This window comes from Sinohyriopsis cumingii, chromosome 2 (genome assembly GCF_028554795.1).
Source record: "Sinohyriopsis cumingii isolate HCF-2022 chromosome 2, ASM2855479v2, whole genome shotgun sequence".
Lineage (NCBI taxonomy): Eukaryota > Metazoa > Mollusca > Bivalvia > Unionida > Unionidae > Sinohyriopsis > Sinohyriopsis cumingii.
Genome location: NC_142962.1, coordinates 20,764,102 through 20,780,035, shown reverse-complemented (window position 1 = coordinate 20,780,035; position 15,934 = coordinate 20,764,102). Strand labels below are relative to the sequence as shown.

Here is a 15,934-nt window from a genome sequence, read left to right as displayed (position 1 = left end):
TATTGTTTATATAGAAAGAGTAAAATCAACAGAATCAAAATTGAAATAAGCAAAGCTGAAATAATGCAGATGAACAGATGTTAGTAAACATGCATGGTTTGCTGTCAAATTTTCATCTGAAGTTATCTTTTTTTCCAGGCCGTTCTTAAATTGAATGATCTGTTAGTGTCTTGGTTTCCATTTCCAGGCCATTCTTAAAATGAATCATCTATTCCTGTCTTGGTTTCCAGGCCATTCTTCAATACAGATCTGAGTTACTTAGGATCTTGGAGACATTTGTGTTCTCCCCATTCCTGCTGACTGGGTATGCCAAACAGAAGCAGATCATCTCAGTTGAGCTGTTCTCAGACTACGTTGATGATGCTGTAAGTTCATAGATTTTAAAGACTACCAAGCCAAAGAACAGTGAGATTAATGCAGCATGGCCTGACATCCATCATTCATAGTGCAGAATGTAGGACTTATCATTAGCTCAGTTTTTGTCTGCAATATTTCAAACTTACAAGATGGTTTCCTCAGAAATGCATGCTCATAACATCTTGAAAATACATGTTCAGCATCAATTAAATAAGCAAGGAAAGTGATACATGTCACAGTTAGGCATCTTATTTGTAAATTACCATTCCCCTAAATCAGCCCCACACCTGTAATGATGTTGATAGGCAATTTAGTGACTAATATCACCTACTCATTAAAACCTGCAAATCTCTGCAGAGAGTTTTGTGTGCACACATCGGTGTACATTTTACACACTTACCAGAATTTCTCGTGGCTGTTGAGCTACCATCAACTAAAGGGTTCTCTTGACAATACTTGCATAATATTTCTGGATCAAATCCTATGGTTGGCAACCTGTAAATCCGCATGGAATAGCCCAGCCCTCTGTCCTGTGGCCATTTAGAATTTTGGGCTAAATGTGGCTATTACCAAATACCAGTAAGTGTCTAAAGTGTATGCAACTGTGTTCTAGAAAGATTTGCATGTAGCAAAATTGTACATTTTAGTAAACAGGTAACATCAGGCCCACATATCATCCATCAGTATCAACAATGCCTTCAGTATCAACAATGCCTTCTGTTCTGTGCCATAACGTTTGCAAATTGGAGGAATCCCATGGTTCACAGGACACTATATAAATAGCTTCTTATATCAAGATAAGTCATCTTTTTATGCTCTGCTGCAAATAAGAAAGAACATAGTGCTTCCTTGATCCATTCTTTCATCCATCTTTCTTTCACACCTTTATTATTTGCAGTTAGGCCAGTTTCTCATGTACTCTTGGCTGATGGACCTTATATGCATACAACTTTGTATAGGAATACCTCTTGGTCAGAGTTTTAGTTTTCCACCAAAAGTAGGTCACTGAGAACCATATTTCACATGATTTCTGTTAATATTTGTTGTTTAAGTAAGTTTTTCCCCTAACCCATACAGATTTGTAAGAATTGCAAATGGCAGTTCACACTCTAACAAAGATTTGTAAGAATTGCAAATTGCAATTCAGACTCTAACAAAGATTTGTTAGAACTGAAAATGGCAATTCACACTAACAAAGATTTGTAAGAATTGCAAGTGGCAATTCAGACTCTAACAATGATTAATAAGAATTGTTTTCTCAATTGTTGAAAATTTAAGGAAGACTGGTAAATTAATGGAACCTGGTAACAAATATTGTAGGCTTCAAACTGCATTAAAACATCTCCTCTGTGTTTTACATAGAATTAGTAGAAATGTATAACAATAACTTGTCCTCATACATACTCTGATATTACAGTGGAATCTAACAGTTATGAACCAAGAAAAATAAAATATGGAACTTTGCTAATCAAATCCACAATGTATTTTGCTAGGTTAAATGCTCCAAACTTCATGAATGAAAGTGACACTGATCATACCTCAGTTGCAGTCTAATCTTTTAGAGTTAGAAAAGTTCCAGTTTGGCACTGATTGGAAAAGTTACTGAACTGGCAACTTCTGGCATGATGATATAAAAGGCAGAGGAATCTTATCACTGATTAGATTCTGAGCTTTGTTCATTGCTTCTTGAACAGTAAAACAGGCTTTAAAAAGATAAAGTAATACAGTCTTGTTTTTTATGCTTTAAATAAGAAATTCAAACTCATTTCTTTTCCATATATATCGTAACCATAGAGCAACATGGGACAGAAGAGCAATGTTCTATATTGGACACATCTGACTGAAAAACAAAGATGGTGTTCCTTTTAATAAATATTCTGGTATTATCATTGTTTCCCATCCTTCTCCAAATACTCATGGATTAATGCATTGAAAAGGAAAAAGTGCAAGGCAGTGTGTGCTTATCTCCCACAGGACCAGTTAGTAGCAAGCACTTTGTATCCACTAAACATTCAGTTCTCTTTTGAAGACAGAATCATTCATATCAGCTACTAATCCACCTCTGCCTGATGGATTGAAGCCCATAGTTTTGCCAGATCTCCTGCAGAGTTAAAGCTAACAGCATCAGTGAGAAGGCAGAAACTACAGGACAACTAACATTTAACATCTGGTCCAACTGTGTTAGGAAAAGATTAAAAGAAAAGGCCCAGAAATTAAATAATCTGGAAGACAAATTGAATGATATTGTGGAATGCCTGTATAAGGAAATATAGAGATTGGGCATAGGACAGCAGATACATGATTTGACGACGTCTACATGCAAATGGATATTTTGTAATTACTGTAAGTTTTGTTGACATTGTCAAGGCTGTATATTTGTTGACATCTCTATTTCAAGACAATCCTTCACACCTTATTTTAAAATTGGAAAGGTGGAATGAAATAAAGTAAAAGAGGTTTCAGAATTTGACTTCAAAAGTAGGCAAGTTAATTTAAGCAAGCTCTTGAACAAATGATAAGAAACCCTGAAAAATCCTTAATTTGGTCCTGAGATTTTCTATGAATCGTTCTCTCTATATATTGATAAATTAATAAATGAATGAGCTACATGTATCTCCCATCCAATCATAACTAAGATTAAATACATTTTCAGTTACCATTTCCTAAATTGTATGTGTGATGCCAAAAAGGACAGAGTGTATCCTGGTATTGTACGTGGTTTTTTTAGAACTATAATTGTCATTTTTTACCTCTGCAATAAATGGTCCAACAAATATCAGTTCTTGTCTTATGAAAGAAAGATACATAATCTTTTGCATGGATTATTTTATTCAGTACATTCAGTACCAGGTCACAAGTGAGTAGCCACTTACACCACTCCCTCAATAACTCGCGCCCTGATAACTCGCGAACCTGCTTATAATGCCAGGTCAGGTGTGGCTCTCATTTTTTAAACCAGGAAATACCCTAAAAATGGATCCCTATTTGTTGAACTTGAAGAAAATCGCAATCAAAATTGGTAACAGAAACTTTGATGTATCACTCATTTTATTGTCGAAAATGGTAGATAGGACCTGATAATTTTAATCAACACTTTGAAATATCAAAATTTAAAAATAGGTAATACAATTTTATACATTTTCTTTCCACACAAAATCCCTAGTACACCACAATTAACGATAAGGAAATTTTGATCAATGAAAATGTCACTTAGACCGAGTGGAGGCTGTACTTTAATAAATAAATACAAATTAAATAAAAAATTTTATCAATTGAAATTTGTGTTCTAGTTCTATCTTTTAGTTCCTTTCAAATGTTATCATCATAAATGCAACGTGTCTTCTTGTAATTAAACGTAAAATGCGTCAATCTACTGTAACAGCTATGTCCGCGAGTGTTTCTCTGAGAACCTAATTAAGTGCTGACCGTGTTTTGATAACTGAATTCCAGAATTATTTAATGTATTGTTGCACTGAATTAAAAGCGGCCTTCTTTGTATTACCATGTTAATTATGTCTTTTGAATCAAATAAAGGAGGTGGAATAAAAGAAAAAGGCACGAAAATCCTACAAACTTAAAATCTAGCAGCCCTGGTCATATGTCGGGTGAACTCACTTCATTTGATCAATCGAACACTTATAAATGTTCTTGTGTATGTAACATAAACTACCTTAAATTAACTGACTCTTTCATAACTGTGATAACAAGGCAGCCAAGCGAAATGAATACTTTCATAAAGTAAAGAGCTTGATTTCACATATACATACCATTGTGGGCAAGCGACTTTCAGAGAATTCTTGAACTGGCACTTAGAGTTAGAGATATCCTCAAGGATGACAAGAAGTTTAATTATTACTTCCAACGAAATCATGACTAACTGAACAATACAAAAATTGAGTTTCAATGTAGACGATTGTCTCACGAAATAAATGTCACATGTTTTTGATAAAAAGGAATCTTGTTTGGTGTTGTATGAACAGTTAGTCTAGTTCCCTGCACTGTAAACTTCCAATTTGGCAGGATAATATTAATCACCAGTATGGGAACCAGACTCATAAAAAAATCAAAAAGCTGTGATGTATTACACAGATTTTTTTGCATACATGTTGTAATTTTGAAAATAAATGTTATTCAAACAGAATAATGAACAACTTCATTAGAAAAAGCGCATTATTAAAAATTATTATCGACGTGATTGTAAAATGAGGATTTAGTCAATAAACAGTCCAGTTCCCTAACGCCGCTTCCCCCCTCCCTGGTGTTCTTGATGTCAGAGCGATTTTTTTTTCAATTTTTGCAGGTCCCTCAGTAACTCACGCCTCGCTTATAGTGCAGTCTATGTTTGTGGACCCCGTTGTGTGCGAGTTATTGAGGGAGAGGTGTATGTTCATGTCATAACATCCTTGTTGCTTCTAAAGATTCTCTTGACAGAGAATAACGTGGTCCAGGGCCTGTAATGTTAGAGATTCATTATTTTATCATTTTTTAATGTTTTGTCCTCCAAGGAGTATGGGATCAGACAGTTATCCACCTGCAAGGTCCATTCCTCATTTGGAAACTCTTTTTTGATATCTGTCTAAAAAATTTATTTAAAGAATTCTTCTACACTTGAATAAATTAATTTTTCCCACTTCTGGTGTTTGAGAAACTCTTGCACACTTGACAAAGTCAATTTTCCTTCTATTGGTGTTTACGAAATTCTTGTACACTTGTCAAAGTCAATTTTTCCTTCTGCAGGTGTTTAAGGAATTCTTGCACACTTGTCAAAGTCAATTTTTCCATCTGCTTTTGCTTAAGGAATTCTTGTACACTTGTCAAAGTCAATTTTTCTCTCTGCTGGTGTTTAAGGAATTCTTGTACACTTGTCAAAGTCAATTTTTTCTTCTGCAGGTGTTTAAGGAATTCTTGTACACTCATCGTCAATTTTTCCTTCTGCAGGTGTTTAAAGAATTCTTGTACACTTGCCAAAGTAAAAATTTTCCCTCTACTGGTGTTTATGGAATTCTTGTACACTTGTTCAAGTCATTTTTTCCCTCTACTGGTGTTTAAGGATTTCTTGTACACTTGTTCAAGTCAACATTTCCCTCTACTGGTATCAGATTTCCAATAGTGCTGCCAGTAAAGAAACCCCTAAAACATGATCTTAATATTCATGAATGACAAGTGTACACCATACAGGCCATTTTTCAGTGGATTTTCTCCAAACATAAACTTTTGATTTTTGCTCAAGACAACTTTACCTTCATTGCTAAAAAATAACTGTTTACTGTTTGTTTTCAATGGTCCACTTATGTCTGTCTTTGAACCATTAAAGATGTGGTGCATGATTCAGCTGAGAATTCATAGTCGCTTCCTGAAAATGCATCTCCAGATCATAAACTCTTTAATTTTATGTTTGCATTGCTTTCAAACAAATGATCACTCACTGACAGGCAAATTAGAAGCTACTGTCAAGTCCTGCAAAAACTGTCAATGATTGGCAAGAAAAAAAAAGTAAATCACCACTGTTGCTCATGATTTTTGTTTCCTGCTGACTTCTATATTCTTTTTTTAAAAACCTTTCAAAAGTTTATGAATTGAAGGACATGATATTCCAGTTATGTCAGATATTTTTTGGCTACCATTACAATTTTTTGAGTAACTGAACTGCTATGATCATCTGTATATTCATTACCATGAGGCATCATTGTTTCCTTGAAATCACCAGGGGATAAATTTAAAAATATTACTTGATACAAATTTAACATTTCAGATTTCATTCAGTATGATCTTTAGTGTACCCATATAAAATCATGCTTGCAGCAGATCATCCCCATGCTATGGCCATCAGAAATCATACTTCACTATAAGATGTCAACTTTCCGACTCAGCTTGCTACTCTCTTTTGATCTGGCAGTGTAGACAGACTGGATGGTATCAATATTTCTCACAAGCATTTTTAAATGCATATGAATACAGTGGAAAAGTAATAGGCTTATTCTATTCTGCAGAATGTTATAAGAAAATAAATATGTTGTCAAATTTACAGCTGCCACTAAACAAAAACTTTAAGAAATGCCTATTTGTGTGAAAATTGAAAACCATACCAATTCTGCTTTCTAATCAGTGACAGCCATGTCTCCAAAACTAATCTTTCTGACTGACAAAAGGTACATTTAGCTCTGTTAATAATGGTTTCAAGTCATAACTGCAAAAAAGACCAGATAATTCAGTGAATTTTATTTGTTAAAGTTGTGGAGTATTTTGCCTGGGGAAATTCAATGACTTATAATGCTTTGGTAGTTTTTGAAAGGTTAGAATATATTTCTATTTGTGTTTAATGACAGTATCGGCCAGCTGTGATAGCCTTGATAGAAGTCAGGAACACAAGAGTGGAGATCTATTCAGCAGAGCTAAAAGTGCTTGCAGAATTCACAGGGCTCAGGTAGGTCTGTAGTGATAATTGAATCATCATAGTTGTCCCCAGTATTAATCAATCAGTATTTTTCAGTTCATACGGTTATTTACTTGCTATTTATCCTTAAAATCTGTTGTATTTGATGATAAGAACACAAGAGGCCCAGGGTGGCCATGTGGTTTAAAGTGCTGTCTTTCACCAGTCATTGCCATCTTGCCTCTGTCCACGTGTCTCAGGTTCAGCCAAAATGGGTATGTAAAAAAGCTTGACAGTAGCTTCCTATGGGTTGGTGGTTATTACCTGGAGTTAATGGTTGAACAGCATTAATTTTTATTTTTCTGGTGAATTTTGCTGTAAAAGGTATTATTATTCTCTCAGACTTCCTAAGTGTTTTTTAAAACAATTTTGAGAACAATGTGGCTGAAATTTAATATATGACATGGATAAGGCCAGAGTAAACCACATGTTTTCATTTATCAAAAACAATGCTTTAACCAATATTATGGATTATGCATTGTATTCAGATTTCATTAATATCTCATGTAATTATGAATTATTGTACATCTATTAATGTATGGCAGTTTTTATTGGTTTTACATAAATTTGCCACCATTCATTCTTTGGTATTTTAGTGGAATTAATGTATCATGATACCACTTTTTTAAAGACACACAAAGCATGAATTTAACAAACCTCGGCACAACAATCCCTTTGGTTCACTTTTGTGCATAGAACAATTTTGCTTTAATTCATTGATTGTTATTGAATGGAACAGCAACTCTTGAAAGATTATATTATGCCAAGGCAATTAGTGTGAAGTCCCTTGCCCAGAGACACTTATATGGCAGACTCAACCTAGTCTAGGCAGGATTCAAAATCTGTATCATTGTGCAAGGTCTCAGATCCAGCTTGCTAACCATTGAGCCCCCAACACTATAAGGAGTTTTAGGTTCTTTGTGGTGTTTTTACAGTCACAGACATCTTTTTTATCAGAACTGCAGATCTGTTACTGATGAAAATAAGTTTGCAAGAGTAAAATCATTTTAAACAAAAAGGTGAAGTTTTAACTTCCTGATTTCTGCCAGATTAGCCAGGATGCTTTCCAACGTTAGATCAGGTATGCACAAAATATCCTACTTGACTGCAAAATGCACAAACAAACATTTTCTCAAAGAGAAATTTAATGGATGTTAAATCAACAGATTGAATTCTTATGTTTACTTCTGGACAGTGTCACAAAACCATGTTAACAGTTAGAACTAACCTTTATTGTGTAATAAGATAGATATCAGCTGTCCAGTGTCACAAGTATACATGTTTAACAGTTTGAACTAGCCTTCATTATGTAGTAAAGATAGAACCTGCCTTCATTATGTAATAACATAGAACTAGCCTTCATTATGTAATTACAAGGAACTAGCCCTCATTATGTAATTAGATAGAACTAGCCTTCATTATGTAATAACATAGAACTAGTCTTCATTATGTAATAACATAGAACTAGCCTTCATTATGTAATAACTTAGAACTAGCATTCATTGTGTAATAAGATAGAACTAGCATTCATTATGTAATAACATAGAACTAGCATTCATTATGTAATAACATAGAACTAGCATTCATTATGTAATTAGATAAAATTAGTCTTCATTATCTAATAACATAGAACTAGCCTTCATTATGTAATACTATAGAACTAGCCTTTATTATGTAATAACATAGAAAAAGTTAGTCTTCATCATGTAATAACATAGAACTAGTCTTCATTATGTAATGACACAGAACTAGTCTTCATTATGTAATGACCACTCTGGCGGCCTAGAGGTCAGAGTGTCTGCCCCAGATGCGGGAGGTTGTGGGTTTGAACCCTAGCCGAGTCATACCAAAGACTTCTATAAATGGTACATGTACTAACAGCTGCCTTGCTAGGTGCTCAGCATTAAGAGATGAGTGTTAGGACTGGTCGGCCTGTTGGCAGGATAATGTGACTGGGTGGGACATCATGCTACATGTCTGTGGCATGATGCTTCAGTGCTAGACATCGCTTTAAACTTACACACGGCAGACATTATAGCGATATGACTGGAAAATTGTTAAAGCTATGTTAAAAATCTAAATCACACACACACACACATTCATTATGCAATAATAGAGCTAGCTTCATTATGTAATAATATAGAACTAGTCTTTAATATGTAATAATATAGATAAAAGTGGCCAATGTCACAACCATATAGTTTAATAGAACTAGCCATCATTGTGTAATAATATAGATATTAACTGGCCAATATCACAACCATATATTTTAACAGATAGAACTAGCCTTCATTGTGTAATAACATACATATTAAATGGCAAGTGTCACAACTGAACAATGTTAACCACTAGAACTAGCCTACATTATTTAATAAAATAAATGTCATTTTACTTTGTGAAAATCAGAATGGAAATGTTTGACTTGTATGATAAAGTCTTCAAATGTAGCAAACATTTACGATTTGGAATAAATATCCCTTATGAAAATCAAGGCAAAAATTTAATGTTCAAGGTCGAAGATTGAAAAAAATTATTTTGTAAGAGAGACAAGACGCCTGTGCTTTCTAAGTAAGAAAGCATATGTACTGGCAGATTATTTCATCTGGTATTTCTTAATGTTGTTTCAGGTATCTAATGTACCACTGGTCCATCACAGCAGCTGTGGTGGGTATTGGGTTTAATGTAATGGTCTTTTCCTTCATCACTGCGCTGTCCTGGCTGGGCCTGAGCAACCAGGAATTTATTGGAACCACAAGGGATGGAGCTGTTTTTGGCACAGACCGGCAAGAGATATCAGGTGGTAGAATTGTTTAAAAATTAAAAAATAGTTTCTCAACAAGTCATAATTATTGCTTTAAAACACAAGTTGTGTTTTCATCCTGTGTCATGGACAGATATTTAAATCTTTTACAGTTTTCAAGCATTTCTATTTTTTGATGTTTTACCTAATGACTTATTTATTATACACCAGACTTGCTCCAGAACAGAAGTTTTGAAAAATATACTCTGCAGCATAGCATCCCACCAACTTTTTGTAAATTCACCTTGTGTTCATAAACTGATACAAAAGTATTAGTGACTTAAGAGAACAGTAGGATTGGGTTGACTTAATCTATTACAGTTAATTATATTTGTGACATTTTGTAAACTGTTTGATTATTGTTGACCACAAAGCAAGTCTAATTCAGCAATACATACAGCGAGTTTATCTTTGTTCTAAAGGAAGCAAGGGAAATACTTTCATAGAGACACAAGTGGCATCAAGTCAGATTTCTTCAGCAAACAATAATTTCCATGTGTAAAATGTAATACAGTTTTTTTTGCTTGTTCTGGCTCACAAAGTGCTCAGTTTTGTTTCTGTAGTATAACTTGTGTATTCACATAGAATCAAACATGGCATGGCATGATGGGAAATCTTACATTTTCAGATGTGAAAATAAAGGATATAATAAAACTTGTGAACTCTATTGTCTACTTACATTACATTTTTATGATCCAAAGAACTTTGTCACTGTATTTTAATTTTACCAGTTATAGAGGTTAGTATCTTGCATGTTGAAGAGTTACCAACTTTTATTTTTACCGGGCAATGAGATCTGTGTTGCAAGGTTTGTTGTGAAATTTGTAAGGTTAAAAGGGGTTAAATAATCCATAGCTTGATTTGTATTGTACCTGGTAAAGACTTTAAAATACTGGTGTGATTCATAATGGACCAGAGACGGGGTACAACTGATAATGGACCAGAGGCAGCTATTTAAAATATGGAGAAGTGTGCCAGCTTCAGTGCCTCACTTATCATACATATGAATTGTTGTCTCTTAATTCTGCAGCATCTTATAATTACCCATTTTAAGACTTAAATTTTAGTGAGTAAGCACTTGGGGCCTTGCTCAACAAAGTCTGCATAGACCCATAGGAGTCATGTAGTTTTCGACAGTTGGATTCCTGGAAGATAAGGAGTTTGTGTCCCCAAGTGCCCATCCTTCATTGGTTTCTAAAGCATCATTCATATTTTGTCCACCCTTTTAATGATGAGACCTTTAATTCATTTAATTTACATCATTCCCCGGAATCATTTAATGGCTAGAGCTATCAAAATTGTAAGAAACATCTACCAGGTACTTGTTGATCCTAATGATTGGTTACCATGGTACCCATTCAAGGGGAAATTGTATTAAACGTGAACTTGAACTGCTTTGTTATAGGTTCATACATACCAACTCCCCCAAGAGAGGTGTAAGCATAATTATTACTAATATAAGTGGCAATAAAGCATAATCTTAGTATAAGAAGAGCAATCGATATATAACATGCCATAATTACAGAAAACTTATGAAAAATGTACTTGTACTTTTGCTATTTACCTGGATCTGCAGTTAAAATTCTTGTCACAATTTGGATAAATCCATGTGGATTAGTACAAGGGTATAGACATAAAACAAAACTGATAAATTATTTATATATAACATTCACTTTAACTAGTCTACATGTCTAACTTTTGCTGAATGGTCATGAAGTCAACAAATGAAAAATGCTGTGTTACATCACTGTTGAGTTCCTCTTTCAAAATTTGTAAAGTGCTATTGTCCTTTTCCTGATGCAACATGTTTTTAAGTTTAACAGAATTCCTCTTCTCTAACATTTTCGGTCATATAGCATCACTGAGCCACATTGATAAAGCCTATTTCGCAAAAGATTTGTAGCATTTTTTTTCCAATATAGACTGATTCACTATGTAAGTGTTTTTTTTAATTATCAGGTACCCAGTTGCCCATTTTATTACCTGGGATATTATCAGTGGGCAGGTACCTGGGTATCCAAGTACCTATTTACAGTTTTAGTTATTGCCCATTATCTTGATATGTCTGAGAACACTAAACAGTTTCATATGATAGGCCATGTGGTAAATAATTTCTTGAAGAGTCAGCCATGCTTAATCTCCATGTTTCTTCCTCTTTATTTCCATTGGTGTCAAAAATGCATAATTTTATGTTGCATGCATAAAGGAATGATTCTAGTACAGAAATCTGTTTATGCTGGGTGGCAATGGATGGTGTCCCCCCCCAAAAAAAAAAAAAACACAACAAAACAACATGAACAATATTTATACTGGCTGGGTTTGAGATTATTCTGGTGCAGAAACACATTTGTGCTACCTGCATTTGAGATTAAGCTTGGGCTTAGTGTGTATGAGCAGCTGTTCATTTCATCTAGCTCCTAAGCATGTACTGAAATTATCATATTGAGTGATTTTGTGGGAAGACATATTGTAAGGGATTCAGTATCATCATTTAGTGGATAGATGGCACTTGAGTGCCCTTTTATAGCTTCTCTCAGCAACATAAAAACCTCAGCATAGGCATCTGCAAATATAAAAACATGTATATCTACATCCTGCTACCATTTATTCTATTTTTACTAGGTCATAGGGAACAGATTGGACCAGGTTTCATGGCGTCTGCCCATGGGGAAAGAGTTAAGGGGACTAATATTTGAGCATTCCAAGTTATGGTTTTGTTCAAGTTTTTTGCATTCTTTATATGTTTTAGCATACCTGGAATCATGATACTTGGTTGTTGGATGCATATTGAGGATTGGCAACTACTATACCCTCATCACAATAGTAGGTCAATGTGATCCATATTTCATGCTTCATGTGCTTTTTACTGGATTAGTTGGAAGTTTTTTCATTTAGCTCATGGTCTCATTGGGTTTTTGAACCCTGTATTTATACTGTTATACCAGTACATATAATCATGAAACTGGGCAAGATGTAGCTTGAAGCAGCTACACCTTCTTCAAAAATATAGGTCACTCTGACCCATCATATTTCATTGACTTGAGTTACTGTTTGAGTTTTAACTGTATATGCTTCAATCATTAAACTAGGTGATATTATATATTTCTATTAATACAATGCCTATTGAAAAGAGGTTACTGTAACTACCTTAGGTAAGGTTTTTGCATATAGCTCAACAACCACAGAAGTATTTTGCTTATTGCATACATACCATCCTATCTAAAATCATGAATTGCGGTGACAGGATACATCTTGATGAGCTACTCCCTCACTGCAGAAGTAGGTTGTTATGGACCATACTTTAAACTTCATCAGCTTGGGTTAAATTTCGTGTCTGATGTTCATTCTCAAGACACTATTCATGCTACCATCATGAAATGTATGTTGATATGTATTTCTGTTTGTACCACACCCTCATAAAAAAGAAACTCCCTACAATCTGTATTTCATCTTTATGTTCAGCTCCAGACCACATTAGGTTTTGGCATGCTGAGTGGATGTACCTTGATAAGTACAGCAAATTTGTGCAACACCTTTATTGCAAAAAGAGGTTTTGCTGACCTAGATTTCACATTTCAGTGACTTTTGTAAAATTTTGTGCTTAAATTTCATTAATTGGGTGTTTATGTTTGAATCATGAAACTTAATAATTGGATGCATCTCTGTTTACACTACACCCTTACAACCAAAGAAGGTCACTGTGGCTTAAATTATATCTTTTAATAACAAAGGTTAAGTATTTTTTTTTCACTCACTTTTTCCTTGCTATATATGTGCATCATATGCTACAAGGAAGGCCCATGTCAGACTAGAACTGTTGGGAGTAGGAATAAACATGTCAGACTAGGACTGTTGGGAATAGGAATAGACATGTCAGACTAGAACTGTTGGGAGTAGGAATAAACATGTCAGACTAAAACTGTTGGGAGTAGGAATAAACATGTTCATTCAGTAGTAAACTTGTTTTATTAATGACTGTATACTTTATATTATGATTACACTCATCATGATAACTGTGTACCGTGCATGTAAATGGGAATAGGAAGGAGTGGACTGCATGCAGTGAGACTACAGTTGTAGTGGCTAATCAAAATAAACTATGGTTCCACTCCACAATTTCATATTTTGCACATGGTTCAGTTTCTAAATAAAAGTGAATCCCAACATTGGAACAGATGGGATTATGTCTCATTTAAAGTAGAATCCAGGAATGCCCATGTTAACATGTATCATTTTTGCTTAAATAATCAATCCATACCAGAATATGCAGGTATCTAGCTCAGCATTATTACCACTGGGTTCAAATGTGAACCTATGCAGATAAAGTGAATGCCTGATTATAAAAAAGTTTGTATTAGATGTTATGGTTGAAATTAACAAAGTTATTCCAGTAAAATTTTCTTCAAATTTTGTTTAGTTAAAGGCAAATTCAAAAGTACTGTTGCAGAAATCTTTACTTGTCAGAAAAGGGACAGGGCAAAAAATACTGAATTTTTAGCTGGTTTTGAAGCATTTTTGCAAATTCACAAGCTAGATTAAATACATGCAGAATAATTCTAACTGAAACATATGACCATAAGCTAGATGGATGGAGAATTTTAAAGATTGAAAAAGGTCCCAGTCTTGGAAGTTTTCATTGCAGGTATCTGATTAGGTGAAAGCTTTTGAAAACTTGAGTATGCTGCATACCAATTCCACATATGCCAATTCTTTTTGCCTACCAGTTCCATTTGCATATTAATTCCTTATGCCTACCAGTTCCATTTACCTACCAATTCCAATGGCGTATCAGTTCCATGTCTACCAGTTCATATGCCTAGCAATTCCACTTCTGCCAGTTCCATTTGCCTAACAATCCATTTATCTACTAGTTCCATATGCCTAGCAATTCCATCTGTGCCAATTCCATATGCCTACCAATTACATTTATACCCATTCAGTTTGCTAACCAATTCCATTTGCATACTAATTCCATATGCTTGCCAATTCCATATGCTTGCCAATTCCATATGTCTGCCAATTCCATTTGCTTACCAATTCCACTTGCACACTAATTCCTTATGAATATCCATTCCATGTTTGCCAATTCCTTGTGCCTAAAAGTTATATTTGATATGTCTACTGATTCCATATGCCTAACAATTCTGTGTCTATCAATTCCATATGCCTACCAATTCCATTTGCATCATAATTCCATATGTCTACCAATTCCATTTGCCTAACAGTTCCATTGGCCTATTAATTTCATATGTCTACCAGTTCATATGCATATCAACTCCATTTTGTTGATGAATTCCATATGCTTACCAATTCCATGTCTACCAATTTCATTTGCCTACCAGTTCCATGCATCTACCAATTCCATGTCTGCCAATTCCATTTGCCTATTAATTCCATATGCCTACCAATTCCATATATACCATATTAATTTCCTAACCTATTCCATTTGCATACTAATTCCATATGCCTACCAATTCCATGTTGGCCGATTCCATTTGCCTACCAATTTCATTTGTCTATCAATTCCATATGCCTACCAGTTCCATATATACCAATTCTGTTAGCTTACCCATTCCATTTGCATACTAATTTCATAGGCTTATCAATTCCATATGTTGGCCAATTCCATTTGCCTATCAATTCCATATGCTGCTAGTTGTGTTTGCCTAACAATTCCATATGCTACCAATTCGGTATGCTTATCAATTCCATATATACCAATTGTGTTTGCCTATCATTTCCACTTGCATACTAATTCCATATGAATATCCATTCCATATATTTGCCAATTCCATGTGCTTACCAGTTCCATTTGCCTACCAATTTGATATGTCTATGGATTCCATATGCCAACCAATTCTATATGCCTACCAATTCCATTTGCCTACTAATTCCATTTACCTACTAATTCCTTATGCCATCCAATTCTATATATACCAATTATGTTTACCTACCAATACCATTTGCCTAGCAATTCATATGCCTACCAGTTCCATATGTCTAACAATTCCATTTTCCTGTCTAATGTCCTTTTTGTTTAATCATATTAACAATAAATTTTGTCAAATCAGTCAAAAAACCTTACAAAATTTGTAAAACATTGAAAATTCGCTGTACTTGCTTTAAAATGTAGACAATTCATCTCCTTTTGAATACAAAGAAATCCACAAAAGTACATTTGTCAGTCACAAATTAATACAAACATAATTGTGCTACCAAGGTTAAATACAACAAAGTCTTTGTACCAAAATTTAAAAAATCTAAAACAAAACTTTCTTGATAATTGCAATGGCCTGAAATTCTAATAGGCTTATCTACATATGGATAGAAATATGCCTACAACA

The 15,934-nt window shown here is 34.3% G+C and overlaps 1 protein-coding gene across 4 annotated transcripts in view; it reads left to right on the top strand.

Moving 5' to 3' along the window:
• The window catches only part of LOC149804436 (seipin-like), a 38,194-nt gene that overhangs the window by 17,344 nt on the left and 4,916 nt on the right, over window positions 1-15,934 (top strand). For all 4 annotated transcript variants that reach the window (XM_089940292.1, XM_089940284.1, XM_089940311.1 and 1 more), the window contains 3 exons: window positions 231-365; window positions 6,684-6,781; window positions 9,418-9,587. In XM_089940292.1, the coding sequence (XP_089796418.1) occupies window positions 231-365; window positions 6,684-6,781; window positions 9,418-9,587 (403 nt within the window). The remainder of the gene's footprint in view (window positions 1-230; window positions 366-6,683; window positions 6,782-9,417; window positions 9,588-15,934) is intronic.